This window comes from Vulpes vulpes, chromosome 2, assembly GCF_048418805.1.
Source record: "Vulpes vulpes isolate BD-2025 chromosome 2, VulVul3, whole genome shotgun sequence".
Taxonomy (NCBI): domain Eukaryota; kingdom Metazoa; phylum Chordata; class Mammalia; order Carnivora; family Canidae; genus Vulpes; species Vulpes vulpes.
This window is the reverse complement of record NC_132781.1, coordinates 161680271-161698460: the sequence shown is the minus strand read 5'-3', so window position 1 is coordinate 161698460 and position 18190 is coordinate 161680271. Positions and strand designations below refer to the sequence as shown.

The 18190-nt window shown below is 50.6% G+C and overlaps 2 protein-coding genes across 4 annotated transcripts in view; one reads left to right on the top strand and one right to left on the bottom strand.

Annotated features, from left to right (window-relative positions):
- DNAJC16 (DnaJ heat shock protein family (Hsp40) member C16) overlaps positions 1–8615 on the top strand; it is a 41802-nt gene extending 33187 nt beyond the window's left edge. For 2 of the 3 annotated variants that reach the window (XM_026011966.2, XM_072751125.1), the window contains 7 exons: positions 670–853; positions 1537–1719; positions 1850–1926; positions 3435–3515; positions 3621–3719; positions 4463–4633; positions 5162–8615. In XM_026011966.2, the coding sequence (XP_025867751.2) occupies positions 670–853; positions 1537–1719; positions 1850–1926; positions 3435–3515; positions 3621–3719; positions 4463–4633; positions 5162–5561 (1195 nt within the window). In that variant the 3' untranslated portion in view covers positions 5562–8615. The remainder of the gene's footprint in view (positions 1–669; positions 854–1536; positions 1720–1849; positions 1927–3434; positions 3516–3620; positions 3720–4462; positions 4634–5161) is intronic. The other variant, XM_026011967.2, reaches the window with a different exon arrangement.
- A 238-nt stretch (positions 8616–8853) lies between these two features.
- On the bottom strand, positions 8854–17559 carry AGMAT (agmatinase (putative)). The gene is made up of 7 exons (XM_026011968.2): positions 17156–17559; positions 15938–16140; positions 13739–13787; positions 12491–12686; positions 11508–11687; positions 10101–10185; positions 8854–9437 (listed from the first exon to the last, which is right to left on the bottom strand). The coding sequence occupies exons 1-7, from the start codon at positions 17425–17427 to the stop codon at positions 9364–9366; spliced, it is 1059 nt and encodes a 352-aa protein (XP_025867753.1). The 5' UTR covers positions 17428–17559; the 3' UTR covers positions 8854–9363.
- Between the last annotated feature and the right edge of the window lie 631 nt (positions 17560–18190).

The following is an 18190-nucleotide window of genomic DNA, read 5'->3' as shown; positions in this document are numbered from 1 at the left end:
ACGCCCTGACCCCTTTCCCCCTATGGCACCCCATTCAGGTCTTTGCTATCTGAGAGGTGACATGTCCCTGAGCAATCTGTCTGATGGAGCAGGACTCCCACCCCACCCTGGACTCTTTCTCCTCTTCTTTTTCATAACACTTGTCACTATGTATTTATTTGTTGTCTGTCTTCCCTACCAGAATATAAGCTCCACCAGGGCAAGAATGTTGTCTGTCTTACCTGGCACATAGTAAGCGTTCCCTAAATATTTGGGAAACTGAATGACTGAGTGATTAGCTAAACTTGCCTTTGCAAAGGAAGCCCTTCAGAGTGAGGTTCAGAGACCTCTGGCCCGAGATAGGATTGACCAGCCCGGTCTGTAATGGAAACAGAATAACAGGTGGCTTCTGAAGTCCCTTCTGCATCAAGGATTCAGAGGCCATTGCCTAAAAGAAATTCCTAAGTGTGATAAAGTTTGGTTTGGGGAAGGTATCACCAGTCGGGAGAAGAAGCAGGTCATTGATGATTTGGAAAGCTGCTCTCGTGAGAGACTGCCACTGTGCAGCTTCCATCAGTAAGATGTATTCACTTCTCTAGAACGATGCGCCTCCTCTTCACCTTCTCTTACCATCACGGGGTCCAGCCTCGGCCTCGGAGACTGATTAGAAAGTCTTCTGTCGTTGTGCAGGTACTGTGTGGTTTTACTGACTGCCGAGGCTGCCAAGTTGAGCAAACCCTTTGATGCTTTCCTGTCCTTTGCCCTGGCAAACACAAAAGACACAGTGAGATTCGTGCACGTGTACAGCAACCGGCAGCAGGAGTTTGCCAACACCTTAGTACCAGACAGTGATACGTTTCAAGGAAAATCAGCGGTGAGTCATGGATTCTCTTCTTCCAAGTTCTTGACAAGCTTGTGGCACCTGAATGCTGTTTCCTCTTTCTTTGGGTGTTTTGAGTACAGATTTCAGGAAATCCAGAAATCTCTGAGCCTGTTTTGAAAGCCTAATCTTGAAACAGTTTTGAAACCCTGGTGATTTCACCTCCTAGATTTTCAGCCTTCAACCTTCACAGGAAACATCTTTCCTATGAGTACCTAGTGTGTAAAATCTTCCTTCGGCTACCAGTAAAATCTCTCTCCTTTACTTCTGCTTCTTTCATTTCACTTCATTTTGATCGCTGTCTCCTTCCCTTCCCCTCTTTTGTCATCACTCTACAGAAGCATTAAATTCTGTGTCTTTGTCATCATTTTGGTAATCATGGAAAATCTCTCTAAAAAAACAAAAGTTCCTTCTTATAGATGTTAAGTCAGAGCTTATAGGGGAAAGTCTACTCATAAGAAAGAGCTTTAACTTTTAGCAGAAGCTTTGGAAAGTCATCATAAACATAGTTTCCTTAGTCAGAAAATAACTACAATCTCTTGCGCGTATTTTATACCCATCTGTATTTGTGCTCAAGCTTATTGCTAACTGCATTGGATCCTTTTTCCCATCCTCCCCGAAGAAAAAACAGACAAACTTAAAGACTTCTCTAATGGTTTCCTCTCTTTTCCCCCTAGGTGTCGATCTTGGAAAGGCGCACCACAGGAGGAAGGGTGGTGTATAAAACCCTGGAGGCTCCCTGGACAGGGAGTGAGAGCGATAAACTCACGCTTTTGGGCTATCTGGACCAGCTGCGCAGAGACCCCGCTCTGCTGTCCTCGGAAGCTGTGCTCCCCGACCTGACCGATGAGCTTGCCCCTGTAAGCATGTGGCCCCGGAGACGGGGCGCCAGGCAGGGCTGCTGAGGCGGGCGAGCCGCCGTGTCAGGCGAGGACTTCTCCCACCTGGGCTCGGGGGCTCCATCCTGACCGGCATTTTCTCCCTCAACAGATCTTTCTCCTCCGGTGGTTCTACTCCGCTTCGGACTACATCTCAGACTGCTGGGACAGCATATTTCACAACAACTGGTAGGAATATTGCTAGACTGAATTTCTTCCTCCTCCCTCCTCTTCTTCTTTCTTTCTTTCTTTCTTTTTTTCTTTTTTCTTTTTTTTTTTTTTTTTTTTTTGGTGAGGGGAGGTCCCTATTTGAATTTCTTCTTCTCCATTGATAGTAGAACCACAGTTTTTCTCTTGAAAAGAGTCTAGGTTTCTTTGATTTTAGTGTCTATGCAACACAGGCAAGTGGAAGAATGTTTACACATTTTCTACAACTGGTCCTTTTTTCTTTTTTTCTTTTTTTTTTTTAAGAATTTATTTATTTATCAGAGAGAGCATGAGCCGTGGGGGAGGTGAGGCAACAGGGGGAGTGGGACAGAGGAAAAGGGAGAAGCAGGCTGCCTGCTGAGCATGGAGCCTGATGCTATGTGGGGCTCGATCCCAGGACCCCGGGATCGTGTCCTGAGCTGAAGGCAGTCACTTAACCGACTGAGCCAGCCAGGCGCCCTTCCTCCCCGCAGCCTTTTCTTTCTTTCAGTAACTTCATTTTTTTACATAGTTGCTAATGGACCCTCTCCCCCTGGGCCTGACCTCTTCATCAGAGCACCCCTGGCACCCAGCCCAGGGCCTGACCCACATGGAGGCCAGTGCAGAGGTGTCCAAGCCAGTCGGTGAGCTAGCCAGACGAGGGAGAGCTATCCCACTCCCACCCCCAGTGATATTGTGAGCTCCCGAAGGGTAGAACCGCATCTCGTTCATGTTCATGTGATTCCTGGCACCCAGCACAGCTCCTAAAAAATAGCAGGCCTTTGATGCCTGTTTATGGGTGAATAAAATTTTAGAGCCCCAGTCCTAGATGGCACCGTGGAAGGTCAGCTTGTTCTTCCTCCTCCGCCCCCAGGGCCATGTCTGATTTATTCCAGCCAGGAAAAAAAAAAATCAAAGGAAATAATTCCACAGACTTTTTAATCACTGAAACCATCCTTGACATCAGAATGTTCTTTCACATTCACAATGTAAATCCTGTATTTCCTTCCACGGAACTTAAGCACAGCCTATTACATTGAGACAAACTTCTAGAATAAGCAATCTGAATGAAAACAGTGAGGGAGGGCAGCCCGGGTGGCTCAGCGGTTTAGTGCCGCCTTCAGCCCAGGATGTGATCCTGGAAACCCGGGATCGAGTCCCACATCGGGCTCCCTGCATGGAGCCTGCTTCTCCCTCTGCCTATCTCTGACTCTGTGTGTGTGTGTGTGTGTGTGTGTGTGTGTGTGTGTGTGTGTGTGTCTCGTGAGTAAATTAATTTAAAAATCTTTTAAAAAAAAAAAAAAAACAGTGAGGGAAAAGCCTCTGCTTCCCCCACCACCACCCTCAAAGAAAAACCTTTATTACATGAAACTAGAAAGTGTTTATTGATATGAAAGCCTTTCGGTTTGGGTTCTTGGTTTTGTTTGAGCCAAGGAGAAGAAACCTAATGTCATCAATGGACAGACCGCAGCAGCGTTTCTAGAGCTGACCAGAGCTTAACTTCGTTTCAGGCGGGAGATGATGCCCCTTCTCTCCCTGGTCTTCTCCGCCCTCTTCATCCTCTTCGGCACCGTCATCGTTCAGGCTTTCAGGTAAATGCCTCCCTGGCTTCTCAGAGCGACTTCTCAGGGGCGGGCCCCAGGCCTCGGGGTTGTTGGTACTATTTCTTTTATAAAACACCTCGTTTCTTACTTTAGTGACTCAAACGATGAGCGAGAGTCAAACCCTCCAGATAAAGAGGAAGCCCATGAGAAGGCCGGGAAGACCGAGCCAAGCTTCGCCAAAGAAAACAGCAGGTTGGGATCCCTGGGTGGCTCAGCGGTTCAGCGCCTGCCTTTGGCCCAGGGTGTGATCCTGGAGTCCCAAGATCAAGCCCCACGTTGGGCTCCCGGGATGGAGCCTGCTTCTCCCTCTGCCTGTGTCTCTGCCTCCTCTCTCTCTCTCTCTCTCTCTCTCTGTCTATCATGAATGAATAAATAAACAAAAAAAATCTTAAAAAAAAAAAGAAAGAAAACAGCAGGTTTCTCTAACCACATACCCACCCGCAACCCCACGGGGCAGGAGAGCTACAGGTGCACAGTCAGATAGCTTGGCCTCCACGAACCTCGTAGATGTGAGCACATGGGTCACCTCCTCGTGTGTGACATGTGAGGGAAAAGTCAGCTGCTGGTTAGTGTTTCTGAGACCCTGTAGGCATCTAGACACAGGACCTCCTTCTGTTCCCCTCAGTACCTTCCGCCTCTCAGTCTCAAAGTTCCTGATGGGGGCAGGAAGCAGAGCCTGTCAGAGATGCTAGACGAGCCAGGAGCCCCATAACCGTGTGGACTACCTTCATCCTCCCCTAAAGCTGCTTCTACACCTACTGAACAGCGGCATCTGAAAGGGTCTTTATGGGCCCAGGACGCCAAGGGGGGTCTAGAATATTAAATAACATAGCTAGTCTGGTTGGAACATAGCATTTTCTTCCCCTTGTTTCTTTTCAAAGCAATGGCATTCTCCTGTCCTGATAACATCGTAATTCCTCACCTCTTCTCCACAGCAGGATTCCTAAAAAAGGCTTTGTGGAGGTAACTGAGCTCACAGATGTCACATACACCAGTAACCTGGTCCGCCTGAGGCCAGGCCACATGAACGTAGTCCTCATCCTGTCAAATTCCACCAAGACCAGCCTACTACAGAAATTCGCTTTGGAGGTCTACACATTCACTGGGTAAGCTCGGGGACGAGAGAGGGAAAGGAGAGAACGTGCACATTTGGGGGAGGAGGGGACCAGAGGAGAATTATGTTCTTTCCTCCTTGACCATGAGGGGCTTTCTTCGCACATGCGGTGAGATGTTGGCCGTGGCTTTTCAAGCCTAGAAATCTTAGCCACCATTAGGGGGTCTTTCTCCCCCTGACTTCGTGTCCCTGTGCTTCTGAACAGAAGACCTTGACCTCAGTCCTCTTCCGTGAGCCTCTCAGGGAACTCTCACACTAGCTCTCATGGGTTTTCCTGAAGCCAGACACCAAGAGTGACATAACTGGCACCCGGCAGGGACGGGGAGGGAGATGGGTGAGCGGAGTGTTACAACTGTTGCAGAAGCCCTCGCGTCCCACCAGAATCCTCCATTCTTTCCATATTCGGGCCCCATCCAGCACAGAGCCTCCCCCTGGTGCTGGAGGTCTGACTGACAGGTTACGTCCCCTGCAGTTGAGTGTGCGGGCTCTTCCCTACATCTTCACTGTGTTCTTCCGACAGGAGTAGCTGCCTGCACTTCTCCTTCCTGAGTCTAGATAAACACAGAGAATGGCTGGAATACTTACTAGAATTTGCTCAGGATGCAGCCCCAATCCCCAACCAGTACGACAAGCATTTCATGGAACGTGACTACACAGGTTACGTGCTGGCTCTGAATGGCCACAAGAAGTACTTCTGTCTCTTCAAGCCCCAGAAGGCAGTGGAAGAGGAGGAAGCCCTGGGGTCGTGCAGTGATCTGGACTCTTCCCTCCATCTGGGTGACTCGCGAGGGAAATCCTCCTGCGGCCTTGGACCCAGGCCCATCAAAGGGAAGTTGAGCAAGTTGTCCTTATGGATGGAGCGCCTGCTCGAAGGCTCCTTGCAGAGGTTCTATATCCCATCGTGGCCTGAGTTAGACTGAAGGAGCTCAAGAGAGACTTTAACTCTTCCGGCTTTTTAATAGGCCCCCGGGAACAGGTCTTTTCAGGACTCAACCTATCACCACGGACAGAGAATAGATTCTAGATTATTCTTCCAGAACAACGGCTAGAAGAATCTTTCCTTTGTCCCGTTCTAACCTAGGAGTGAAAAACACCTCAAGCTGAATTCCCTAGATCGAAATATTTTCCTTTGGGTTTTTTTCCCCCTCGTTTGAATGCCGCACTATTTAAAGTAGACTGCTCATTCCCCCTTCCTTTGTCATCCCTGTCACGTGCTCACGTCACCCTGCCCGGTCCTGTCCCTGTGCTGTGGGAGAAGCACAGGGCGCCGGCCTGCAGCAGGAACCCCGCGAGCCTGGAGTGCTGGTGGGGTCCCCACCCCCGCTGTGCTTCCGCCCGGCGCATGCTGTCAGTGGGACGGCCCGCAGCAGCTTCCAGGCCCTGCATCCTCATGGGGCCTGCTTCCAAGCAATCTCCCATTTGGTAGTTTTTCTGGTAGTCAGTGGCTAAAAGTATATTTGGGGGGTATCCCCCTGCCAGCAATTTGCCAGCCACGTTTAAAAAAACTAGGGATAAGTGGGGGTCCTGCGAGGGAGTGTGGTTTTCTTCCCGAAACAAGAGAACAGAGGGCTGGGTGGTGATGGAGGTGACCCCGTAGCGGCCCAGCAGCCGCCTGCCCCAGCGCTAAATGTAGCCCGGAACGGTCTGCTCCGCAAGAAGTACTGTAATGACTTTGAGCCATTTACGTGTATGTTTTCACACGCCTTTCTGCCTCTGTCAATTTTAGGGTATGAATCTTAGGAGCCATAATTTGTAATCTTGTTCTCTGGACGTAGAGATAAGCTGCTATAACCCAGTAGATGTTAAACCGAAGACACCTTTTTCCCGCCTGCCAGGAGTCAGGCTCGAGGAACCTCTTCACTCCAGTGGTGTCTCTTTAGTAAAATACCAGACATGTCTTTGTATCAAGGAACTTAAAAATTTCTCAGCAATTGTATTTTGAACACTGTTACCCCAAAAGTGCTGTAACTTTGAGCCCTCTTTTGTGACAAGCAAGCCAAGACTTGTTCTAGAACCCTGTTTGGCAAAAGGCTTCCTTTGAGCTTCTGGCCTATATCGTGGTATCTCAATTGCTTTCACTCTCAACTCCCAGCCGCCCTACCACTAACACGGTCCGATCTACCATCAGCACCCCAGCTTCCAGAACTCCAGTGCGCAGTGGAGCACACCTGCCAGTTAGAGAGTTTGCCTTTTTTGCTCTCTCTTTTTTTAAGGGCAAAACCACCAGTGGAGTTTGAGCAGCTTCAAAGAGTGGTCGGTTCACATGTCAAAGAAAATTGCCCTTTTGTAAAGCAAAGTGTCAGAGTCAGTGATGGGACATCTACTAAGTTAGTATTTCTTTAATCATCATTGCTTTAAACTAAGCCATTTGGATCCGGAATAATCCAAATATTGAGCTACAGTGGCAAGTAATAAATTATTTAAGCCCAGGAATTCCTATGGTTTCCATGGAGTCTATAGCTTTATTTAAAAAAAAAAGAAAAGAAAGAAAGAAAGAAAAATCACTGCCAGGCTTCCCCCCCACACCCCCACACCCCCGCCACATGATCCTCTAAAAATTAGACACTTACTCTGAATGCCGTGTCTCCTGGCACCTGTCCCAGGCATGCGTGATTAAGGGATTCATTTGGCTCCTTGATGCACCAGCCTCAAAATTATTTTCTTGGTCTTTGATGGCCAAGTTGCTGATGTGAGTAGTATTTTGGTTCAGTGGTGGGTTTTTAATTTCTGGTACTAATGGGATCCCTGACCTTAATTAATGAAAACCAGCCCCCCCCTACCAGATTTGTTCATTTTAAAAATGTGTCTCATTAAAATAAAAAGCACCTTCAGACAGACAGCTGCACCCTCCATTTGTACTAAGAAAGGAAAGTGAGAATAGATAGGATTAAAAACATTCCTGGCGAATTTTTCAGTCCAAAATTTCTTCCACAGGTCTGTTCAGGGCTGGGAGAGATGTCCCCCAAGAGGACACTAGGAAGGTTCTACTTTACATTGAACATGGCCCTTGACCACCCAAGCCTTTCCTCCTGAATGTTTCCATGAATTTGTTTACTGTTGTGTCAAATGTATGAGCCATCGTCATGCTCAGCCAATGCCACCGTCTCTCCTTTTGTGTGGAATCACACAGACCTAATTTTGGTTTTAAGTGAACCTCCTGGTCTTTGAATATCTTGAGACTGACAGCATTGTTCTGTCTTTAGAAGTAGGCTCTTCTGGTTGGTAGAGCCACGCATAATATTTAGCAGATGGGGATGAAAACTGGCCTAAAACAAGTCTTTGTAGAATACACAACTACTTACAAAGTTGTTTTTTTGTTTTTGGGGGTTTTTTTATCATTCAGGTGCTGGTGGCATAATTTGTCTAAGAGATTGTCAGGTCTGAGTCAGCAGCATTTCAGTGAGCAAGACTGCCCTGACCTCTATTGAGGCACCATGGTTTCTCTCTGCCATCAGTTACCGACCCTGAAAATTTGGTCGTACTTTTCAAAGTAATGGGTTTATTTCCTCCTCATCCAGCACATGCATGTTTTCCTGTTTTAAAAAGAAATGAAATCTGAATGTGTTTTTTAATTGACATGCTTTGTTTGGGAAAAGAGATGAGAAGCAAACACTCAAACTTTTTTCCCAAGTAAAATTCTTTAAATGCCGACGCAGACTATCTTTGCAGATGAAATATTGCTCACATCCAAATGCCTCACCTTGTCCCTTGAACACAAATGCAGTGTGGCAGCTGCTGAATCTGTCCGTTGAGCTTGTCGAGGAGGAGGATGGAGCTTTAGAGACCGATCTGAAAAGAAGGTGAATATTTTGCACTTTTGATACTCTTAGGAACAAATAACTTATTTGGCAAATGGTGTCTTTTTTATGTTGTTTTTGTTTTGTATTGTGAACAGGCACTGAAGCTGATGTTATTTTTGTTTTAAGAATATTACAGACTGGAAACAAATAAACTATTTTAATGTGTGATGATTACACGTCGCTCTTGCATTGGGAGGTGATGATTTGTGGACACCTTAGCAATGAAAGAATTTGCACATGACACACGCCTCAGTCTTTGCTGCAGATTTCAGGAGTTGCCGTCAGGGAGGATGTATCAGCTCCAAGAGGAGAGAATGTGAAACTGAGACGGGGAGTGGGTTAGAGAAGTGTCACCAAGGGCTCTTTGGAGGCCACCTGATGTCTGGCTGAAAAGACATTTCATGCACCCTCCTGGGCTTCTAAGTGGCAAGTTTCTTTATTAGGATCTGCAAGTTACTTTCATTCAAACTTTCTGTGTTCACAGTGGTCCTAAAACCCAGGTGCAGCCCTGAGTTCCTCAGGAGGAGCCACAGTGTAAAGGAAGAAACTAGAGAAATACAGGATGTTTATACAGTATTATGTCACAGGGCTTTTTTATTCCATGTCTCCAATTTTTAGATCATCTTCGTGAACCAAATGCTCCTTGGCTCCGTGCCCCCCCGCCCCGCCCAATCCTCCACCATCTCATCAAAACAGCACAAGCGCTTCTCTGTTTATAGTTGACTCAAACCCCACAGAAATATTAGCCGTTGGATTGGAGTTCTACTGAATGCCCTGATTTTACAGCCTCTAGGGACATTTCTCAGCAGAAAGTTGTACTGGCATAAACTCCTGAGTATTCAGAGTTGCCCAGGACTCCGCTTGCGCATAAATCCTTGAGAACTGTCATCAACACAGCCTGTTGTGTTGAAGAGCCCGAGGTTCAGACGACTGTCACTTTGGGGAGCGCACACAGCATCTCAAACAGCAGGTTAGCAGCCAGGAGGGCCGTGTTTCCTACAAAGAAACAAAACCTAAGGCTGGAGCCTCTCAGTACTCCGCCCTCTTCCCTTTCCAGACTCCCCAGCCCACTTCCATGCTCTTCTCTGGGCCACCCAGCCACCCTGTGGATGTGCTTTCCCTGATATTCTCCATCAAGCATCATTCAGAAATAGTTTTCTGAAATTCAGACGGTTCTTTGTTCTACTCTGAAAACAGATTCGCACCCCCCAAAGGAAAACCTATACTAAATGGTGTCTTGTATTTAATCGCCTCCCCTCTGACGTTAATAGGCCCAAGTCTGTAAGCTTCTCTACGCTGAAATTATTGTGATGGCATCTGCTTCGAATACCTCTCCTAAACCACTTACACCTCGACAGTTCACTTTTCAATGAAATATCAAAGGGGGATGGAACTATGCCACCCTACTAATAAACTGCAGGCCGGTGCTCTCTTCTGCTGCTGGGCGGGCAAACCAATAACAGCCACCTCCCCGGGGTGTTGTTAATTAGCTCATGTTTGGAAGGTGTGCGGTAATAGGTTTATTTTCTCCACTGCAGAACATACTCGGCAGGCTCCCGAGTTATACAAAAGGACCCATCCATCTTCTACTTAACCAAGTAGATGAATATAATTTAAACTAGGAGCTGCCCACAGATCCTAGTATTCTCGTTTACTCACCAAAAGGATCGTAGGGCGGTGAAACTTCCACAAGGTCACAACCCACCACGTTCAGGCCTTGACAACCCCGGATGATTTCCAGCCCCTGTCCAAGACGAAGCCTGAGTTGTCCACAGCAGTAACCATCCACGAGGAAAAGCAACCACAGAGGTCCCAGTGGATCTCTCCCAACGCATGCCCACCCTTTGACTTGGAACTGTTGCTTTTCCTCAGTAAACATTTATCGACAGCCGGGCACACAAATGGCCAAAGCACAGCCCCCATTCCCAAGGGCTCCATTGTGTGTTGGTGAAACCAAGCAAACCAATCGTTTCAACATCGTGCATGGAAGGCTTCTAGAAAAGCAAGTGTAGGGGAGCCTGGCTGGCTCAGTCAGTAGAGCATGTAACTCTTGATCTCGGGGTTGTGAGTTCAAGCCCCGTGTTGGGCGAAGAGATTACTTTAAAAAATAAAATCTTAGGAAAAAAGTTTTTTAAAGCAAGTGTAGAAAAGTATACCATGAAACAGCCCAAAGAGCTGGGGGAAGGCCTCCCTCTCCAAGATGGAAAGAGCCCAAGGAATAGACCAAGCAACTAAGTAGGGGAAGGGCAGCCCAGACAGACAGACAGACACATGCAAAGTCACCAAGATGGAAAGAAATACCAGTAGTTAGATGTGGCCAGAAGACAGGATAAGTGAGGGGGACGGTAGGAAGAGGTCATTTTGTCTAAAAGAGTTTCCACTCTGCCGGTGAAAAGCCCAGAATGATAAGCTGAGGAATGAGGACTGTGTGTTAGAAATCTCCCCGAGGGGAACTGGCAGAGAATGGCCTTGAAGAGGCAGCTGCGAGAAGGCCCCTTTCTTAGAGGAGGTGAGATAACTGAGCGAGTGGAAGTGGCCTTCACTCATTCACACAAACGTCCAGGAGTTCCTGCTCTGTGCGTCAGGCACTATCCTAGACTCCGAGGATAGGGGAGTAAATGAAAGAAAAGCCCTGCCCTGCCGGAGCTGGCCTTCCGGTTACAACCACCCTCCAGTTCCCGCCTGTGTTTACACTCAGCACACCTCAAGGGAGCTTTATCTGGATGTTTCTAAAACTCTTGAAGTTCCATGGTAGGTGGTTAATCCCATCATGAGCAACCCCAGAAAGCTAAGTCTCGTGCTTCTAAGAGGGGATGCTGTGATGTGTCCCCAGGAACCAACCGCAGGTGGATCAGGGGCAGAAAGCTCCAATAACAGACTATCATAACCCCGAGAGGAGACCGGAGTCCTTGCCAGAGTCCTTGGCCACTCCTCACCCTACAAGAGTGGTCAGCGTGCAGAAAGGCCTACCCGCGCCCCTTGCAAAACCCTGTCCCGACCCTGAAGACCCACCCCTAGTCCTTGAATCGTCACCCTCAGGAGTCGTCCCGGGTGGAACCTCCTCACCTGACTCGGGGTGAGCCCCGCAATTTCAGGTGTTCCTGTCCCTGGGGCGTAGGCAGGATCCAGGCCGTCGATGTCAAAGCTGATATAAAGGGGCTTGCCCCCCATCTGCCGCCTCACATCTGCCATCAGCGGGACCAGCGACTTCATCCAGCAGTCCTCGGCCAGGACCACCCGGAAGCCCTGGCGGGGAGGGGAGCGGAGCGCTGGGCACAGGGGACCCGATCCCACCAGCAGGGAACCATCACCCCCACTTCACCGCTGAGTTAGGGACGAACGGCCGGTGGGGAAGAAGCAACGAGTCAGTCAAAGCTGACGCCAGGGCCAGGCCACAGGGAGGCTCGGCCGCGGCAAGCTCCTGCGGGCGGCTCCGCACAGCGTGCAGGGCACCGGCCTCCCCACCCGGAAAGCGGGGGTCGGGGCGTCGGGGGCTCAGCCGTGGAGCGGCTGCCTTGGGCTCAGGCCGTCACCCCGGGGTCCCGGGATCGAGTCCCCATCGGGCTCCCCGCGGGGAGCCTGCTTCTCCCTCTGCCTGGGTCTCTGCCTCTGTGTTTGAATGAATGAATGAATGAATGATCTTCAAAAACAAAAGCAGGGGTCTTGGGTCTTTCCTGGTGGGATCTTGTCCTTCGTGGTTACCTGGAAGCCACCCCGCCAATCGGGGGTGAGGACAAGAACAAGAAAGGTGGCCACCGGCTTTGGGTTCGGACCCTTGCAGGCCTTTTCCCAGGCAGCCACCACCCAGAGGCCGTTGTGTTCCCGCCTGTCCCCCCAGCCCAGCGATGAGAGGCCCCCTCGGCCTCACCAACTAACACCCTCTCTCCTCCACGCGGTCCTCTGGAGGCAAACTCGCCCCCGCCCCCCAATTTTCTGAACATGGTCATCAAAGTTCCTGTTGAATCCACACCCGCCACGGAACGGGCACCAGAGAGAAATGCACTTTGCAGGCCGGGGGCACGGGCGGGCAGAGAAATGCACTTTGTCACCTGGCTCCGGCTGTATCTGTAGGGATCCAAGGTCGTGGCGGAGCCCCGGATGCCGACCTGCACCACGCGCTCGCAGTCCAGGAGGCCCTCGTCCACGCACCGGCGGAAGGGCGTCCCGTGATAGACCTTCTCTCCCAGGGCCTTGTCGGCCGTGTCCGTGTGGGCGTCCACATGCAGCAGCCCCACGGGGCCATGCCTGGTGACAACAGGCAGCTCAGTGGCCAGGCCTCCTCGGGGACCTGAGCACGGCCACCCTCCGGGCCACCCGAACTTCCAAACCTGACAACTCATAGCCACGGGACACCTGGCATCAAGGACCAGCCTTGCTAGTGGTTTCTGTCCTCAAATCACTTAGCATCTCAGAATAATAAAGCCAGAGAAGTCCAGCAGAAGATGGGCACGCGCTTTGCTTTAGCTGCCAGCCACGACCTACCACCCAGAATTTTCTGCACTTAGAGATGGAGAGGCCCCCGGGCGGATAAGAATGAAGGACTGAGGCTCAGGGGAGCTTGCAGAACTAATCAGAGCCCCGCTTCTTCCCACCGTGGCACCAAGCAGCAGCTTCAACCCAGCTCTCTCTCCATAATCTCCGACGACCCCGCCAACCACCCAAAAGAAACATACAATCTAAATCAATGCTAAGCAAGCACAGCTTCCAGAAAAGACTTGCACCCAGTACCCACCCACCAACAGCCACAATGCTACCCACATATCCTTCCCGTATTCCGGATCTGCCAGCGCCTTGGCCCTTCTGCCTCTTTTTCAAACTAATTAACCAAAGTCAGTTAATCCCTGGTAGACCTTCTGCGACTGGAAAATCCATCCTCTCCTTCTCTGGGAGAGGGGCCCTTTCAGGAAGAAACAGGGCCCTCTCCTCAGCAAGCCACAGCCTTGGGTATTTGCCCTTTGAGGCAAAACAGAAACTGAAGTGAACTGGGGTGGAGTATCTCACGAGGGCCCCATCTTCCAAAAACAGAGACAAACACTGAGCATGCACACCAGAGCAGAGCTAGGACAAGCAAGGGGAGCCACGGGTGTTAATAATAAGTGACTTGGCTCCCAGCTGCTGACTGACAGAGACACCTGGAGCTCGACCTTAATTTTGATCCACAGAAGCGACTCAGTCGGGAATTTCCTATCACCCCAGATAACCTGAGCCAGCAGACGTCACTTGATACCATCTAGCAGCAAACAACTCAGCTCCTGAATTTTGAAACCCTTGTGTACGCCCAGACACTTGAGACTTACTTTTTTGCCATCGCTTGCAATATAGGATATGTGATTGTGTGATCTCCGCCTGCAAAGAGGAAGAAGAAAATATCTGGAATGTGGATAAGATGAGAGGTCCGTGTATTCGATAGAGCCATCTTCCACTGACCCAATGGTGCCACCCTTTCCATTAGACCGAAGAGCTATAACCTCACCTCCACGAGATCTTGTTCAGTGATACGAAAATGACCACTGGATGTTTGGGATTACATTGTCATTTAAAAGAGGAAAATGAGGTGCCTGAGGGTCTCAGAGGTTGAGCATCTGCCTTCGGCTCCAGGTGTGATCCCGGGGTCCTGGGATCCCCATTGGGCTCCCCACAGGGAGCCTGCTTCTCCCTCCGCCTGTGTCTCTACCTCTGCTCCTCCCCCTGTGTGCTCTCTCACTCTCTCTCTCTCTCTCAAATAATAAATAAAATCTTTAAAAAAAAAAAAAAGAGGAAACAAAGCTTACAGGTAAAATGCCTGGAACAACTCTGTCCAATAGAACTCTCTGCAGTGAGGGGCATGTTCTCTATCTGCACTGGCCAGCATGGTGGCCACTAACCACCTGTGCCTACTGGAATATAGCTCAAGCCATGCAGGAACTGAATTTTTTATTTTACCTAATTTTAATTAATTCTAATTTTTTTTAACTATACGTGGCTAGTGGCTACTGTACAGGACAGCTCGGGTCTAGAAAAGTATTACTATGATCACTATTAATAGCAATAATAGCTTATAATTATTGAAGCTTAAAATATGCAAGTCACGATGCCGGACACTTCATATGCACTGGCACTGTACGCCCCTCACACAAAACAATGAGGGAGATGCTGCTAGTGCTATTCCCATTTTACAAGAGAGGAAATGAAGCATAAATAGCTAGTGAGAGGTGAAGCTGAGATTTTCAAACCATGCCATCCAGAAATCACACTCAGCACCACGATGTTCTGCAGGCTCGGCCCTCTCTTTTGGCAAAAGCACCCTTGGATATTTAGAAAAAGGCCTGTGTCATTTTAACTATTTGTGAACTAGAAGAGAAAGAAATGTAAGAGTGGGGAGGAGGGGCTGGGGAGGACAAGGGGAAAGATTAGATAGAGAGCTAAGATTGATAGAGACCTTGATGAGGAGAAAACACCCCTTTGCAGCTCTCTCTCAAATAAACTCATTTTTAATGAGATGTCCTTGAGAGGCCCCTGGGTGGCTCAGTCAGTTGAGCGTCCAACTCTTGATCTCGGCTCAGGTCATGATCTCAGGGTTGTGAGATGGAGCCCTGAGTGGGCAAGGCTCTCTCTCCCTCTGCCCCTCCAACCCCCACCCTGATCTCCTGGTGTGCATGCTCCATCAAGCTTTCTGTCTTTCTCTCAAGAAAAAAGAAAGAAAGAAAGAAAGAAAGAAAGAAAGAAAGAAAGAAAGAAAGAAAGAAGAAAAGAAAGAAAGAGAAAAACATGTCCTTGAAATAGTTAAAAATTCACAACTGAGCTCCTATTGTAACCCTTCCCCCGGCCTGGAATCAAGGGATGGGACAAAGGTGAAGTAGGTAGAGGCACTTGCCAAATTTAAGAGACATGAAAAAAATGCAGTCATTAATACAAATACTATTTTGATGTAATACTTTTAAAAATCAAGGTCAATGCAAAAAAATTCCATGATAATTTTTTTTTTTTTTAGATTTATGGATTTGTGTGAGAGAGACAGCACGATTTGGAGGAGGAACAGAGGAAGATGGGCAAGTGGACTCCATGCTGAGCCTAGAGTCAGACACAGGGCTCGATCCCAGGAACCTGAGATCATGACCTGAGTGGAAACCAAGAGTCGGATGCCCAACGGACTGAGCCACTCAGGCGCCCCTCTGTGACAAATTTTAAAGACAGGACCAGTAACAGTGCTATTCTGAACTATACTGGAGCCTGAGGCCAAAAAGAAACGTCCATCATATTTATTGTTGACCTTTTGGCAAACCCCCCATGGTGAACCCCTCACTTGCCCCACCCTAGTCCATCGCTGTCACTCATACTAGTCCAAAAATGAAAACATCCTCTCCCCACGGGTTAAAACAAATAAATTAGAAACGTCCTCTTTCCCACTGTCTCCATACTCATAGTGGCTTGCCCTGAAGGAGCAGCTACACCCCGGCCCACGATAAACGAAGTGGGCCTCAGTGCAGAGCTGCACCTGTCTACGCAGATGCCATTACCCAAGGTCAGGGGAATACAGCCGGTCGCTACAATTTTCTCATAGGCCTCTCGAATTAGACGGCAGCTGTCCTGAAGGTTGTAGAGATTGACATTCACGTCGCCTAGGTCTGCAACCATGAGGGACTGGAAGGGGAGGGCCCCCGTGCTAGGGTTGGCTGTCCGAAGCAGCACTGACTCTTCCCGGATCCGCCGGGGTCCAAATCTGGAAAAGGAAGAATCATCCTGTGAACCATCCCTAAAAGGTCGGAGGTCCTGCCTAGGCCAGGATTTCTCCGCCTCTGCATTGCTCCCACTCCCGGCTGGATGCATCCTTGATGTTGGCGGGAGGGGGGCGCTATCGGGTGCCTTGTAGGATGTTTCCCCTGATGCCAGTAGCAAGCTGGGATAACCAAAAAGGCCTCCAGATACCATCAATGTCCCCTGGAGGCAAAATCACCCCTGGTCTCGAATCACTGATCCAGTCTATGTACTTGAAGAGATTAAAGGCACAGATTTAGGAGCCCGCCCATCACCAATTTACTAAATGGCATTGGATAATTTCTTAATCTCCATGAGCCTCAGTCTCCTAATTTTACAGATTACAGATTAGGAGGAATTGAGTGAGGTCATCTACGCAAAGCGCCTTGCATTTAGGAGACATTTAATAAGTGATGGCATCTATACTTCAGACTCTTAGATGTAAAGTGGCTGAGCTGAATCAGAAACAGCTGATGCTCCTTGAATAAGAAAACAGATTTTACTTTGATCCTAGAAAAAACACTTTGGGGTGCCTGGCTGGCTCAGTTGGCAGAGGTAGAGCGTGGGACTCTTGATCTCGGGGTTGTAAATTCGAGCCTCATACTGGATGTAGAGACTACTTAAAAATAATAAAATTTATTTTTTAAAAAAAAGCCTTGTATATGAGCAATTCTTTATCAAGTGGCATCTAGATGGTTTGGGGAAGGAGCATCCAGTTTCCTCTGTTCTCAGAAATGATGTCCCCTGCCCCTGCAAGCCCAAGCCCCCGTCCCAGGAGGCTCAGGAAGCAGTGCGTGGAGAAGGCTCCGGTCACCCACGGATGACACAGGTGTCGAGCCCCCCACCCCCCCACAGGAGCTCTGAAGCCCGCACCAGCTGCCAACCCCACCCTGGGTGAGTGCAGGCACCTGTCCTTTTGTCTTCCGTCCCCAGTGGCCACGGGCGGTGCAGCCACGTGTCCCTAATCCTTGGGACCTTACCTGGCCCCAGGCCGGTTGGAGGTCCCAATGTCCAGGGGCACCCCGACGAAGGCGGCGTCCAGCCCCTCGGGGGAGGCTCGCACCGGCAGTCGCATCATGGAGCAGACGCCCACCGGCCGAGCCAAGAACTCGGAGCTGGGGGGCTGGTTCCGGGGCGCATCGGGGGACCCGCTGCTGGCGCTGCGGCCCCGGGGGCTGAGCCCCGAGGCAGGATGCGCACCTCCGCCAGCGCCCAGAGCCCGGGCGCACCTGGCCGCCACCCGCCGCAGCATGCCGCCGTCCCCCGGAACCCCCAGTGGTCACCTGCCTGCACCCAGCAGCCCCGGGTGGTCACCTGCCAGCACCCAGCAGCCCCGGGTGGTCACCTGCCAGCACCCAGCAGCCCCGGGTGGTCACCTGCCAGCACCCAGCAGCCCTGGGTGGTCACCTGCCAGCACCCAGCAGCCCCGGGTCGCCCCCTGCCCGCACCCAGCAGCCCCAGGTCGCCCCCTGCCCGCACCCAGCAGCCCCAGGTCGCCCCCTGCCCACACCCAGCAGCCCCAGGTGGTCACCTGCCAGCACCCAGCAGCCCCGGGTCACCCCCTGACCGCACCCAGCAGCCCCGGGTCACCCCCTGACCGCACCCAGCAGCCCCGGGTCGCCCCCTGCCCGCACCCAGCAGCCCCGGGTCGTCACCTGCTCGCACCCAGCAGCCCCGGGTGGTCACCTGCCCGCACCCAGCAGCCCCGGGTCGCCCCCTGCCCGCACCCAGCAGCCCCGGGTCACCCCCTGCCCGCACCCAGCAGCCCCAGGTGGTCACCTGCCAGCACCCAGCAGCCCCGGGTCGCCCCCTGCCCACACCCAGCAGCCCCAGGTGGTCACCTGCCAGCACCCAGCAGCCCCGGGTCGCCCCCTGCCCGCACCCAGCAGCCCCGGGTCGTCACCTGCTCGCACCCAGCAGCCCTGGGTCGCCCCCTGTCCGCACCCAGCAGCCCTGGGTCGCCCCCTGTCTGCACCCAGCAGCCCTGGGTCGCCCCCTGTCTGCACCCAGCAGCC

Coding starts and splice junctions, on each gene's coding strand:
- AGMAT (XM_026011968.2), bottom strand. CDS start 17,427: ATGCTGCGGCGGGTGGCGGCCAGGTGCGCCCGGGCTCTGGGCGCTGGC. Junction 12,687..13,738: donor TTGCAAGCGATGGCAAAAAA/GTAAGTCTCAAG, acceptor TGTTGTCACCAG/GCATGGCCCCGTGGGGCTGC. Junction 9,438..10,100: donor ACCGCCCTACGATCCTTTTG/GTGAGTAAACGA, acceptor GTTTCTTTGTAG/GAAACACGGCCCTCCTGGCT.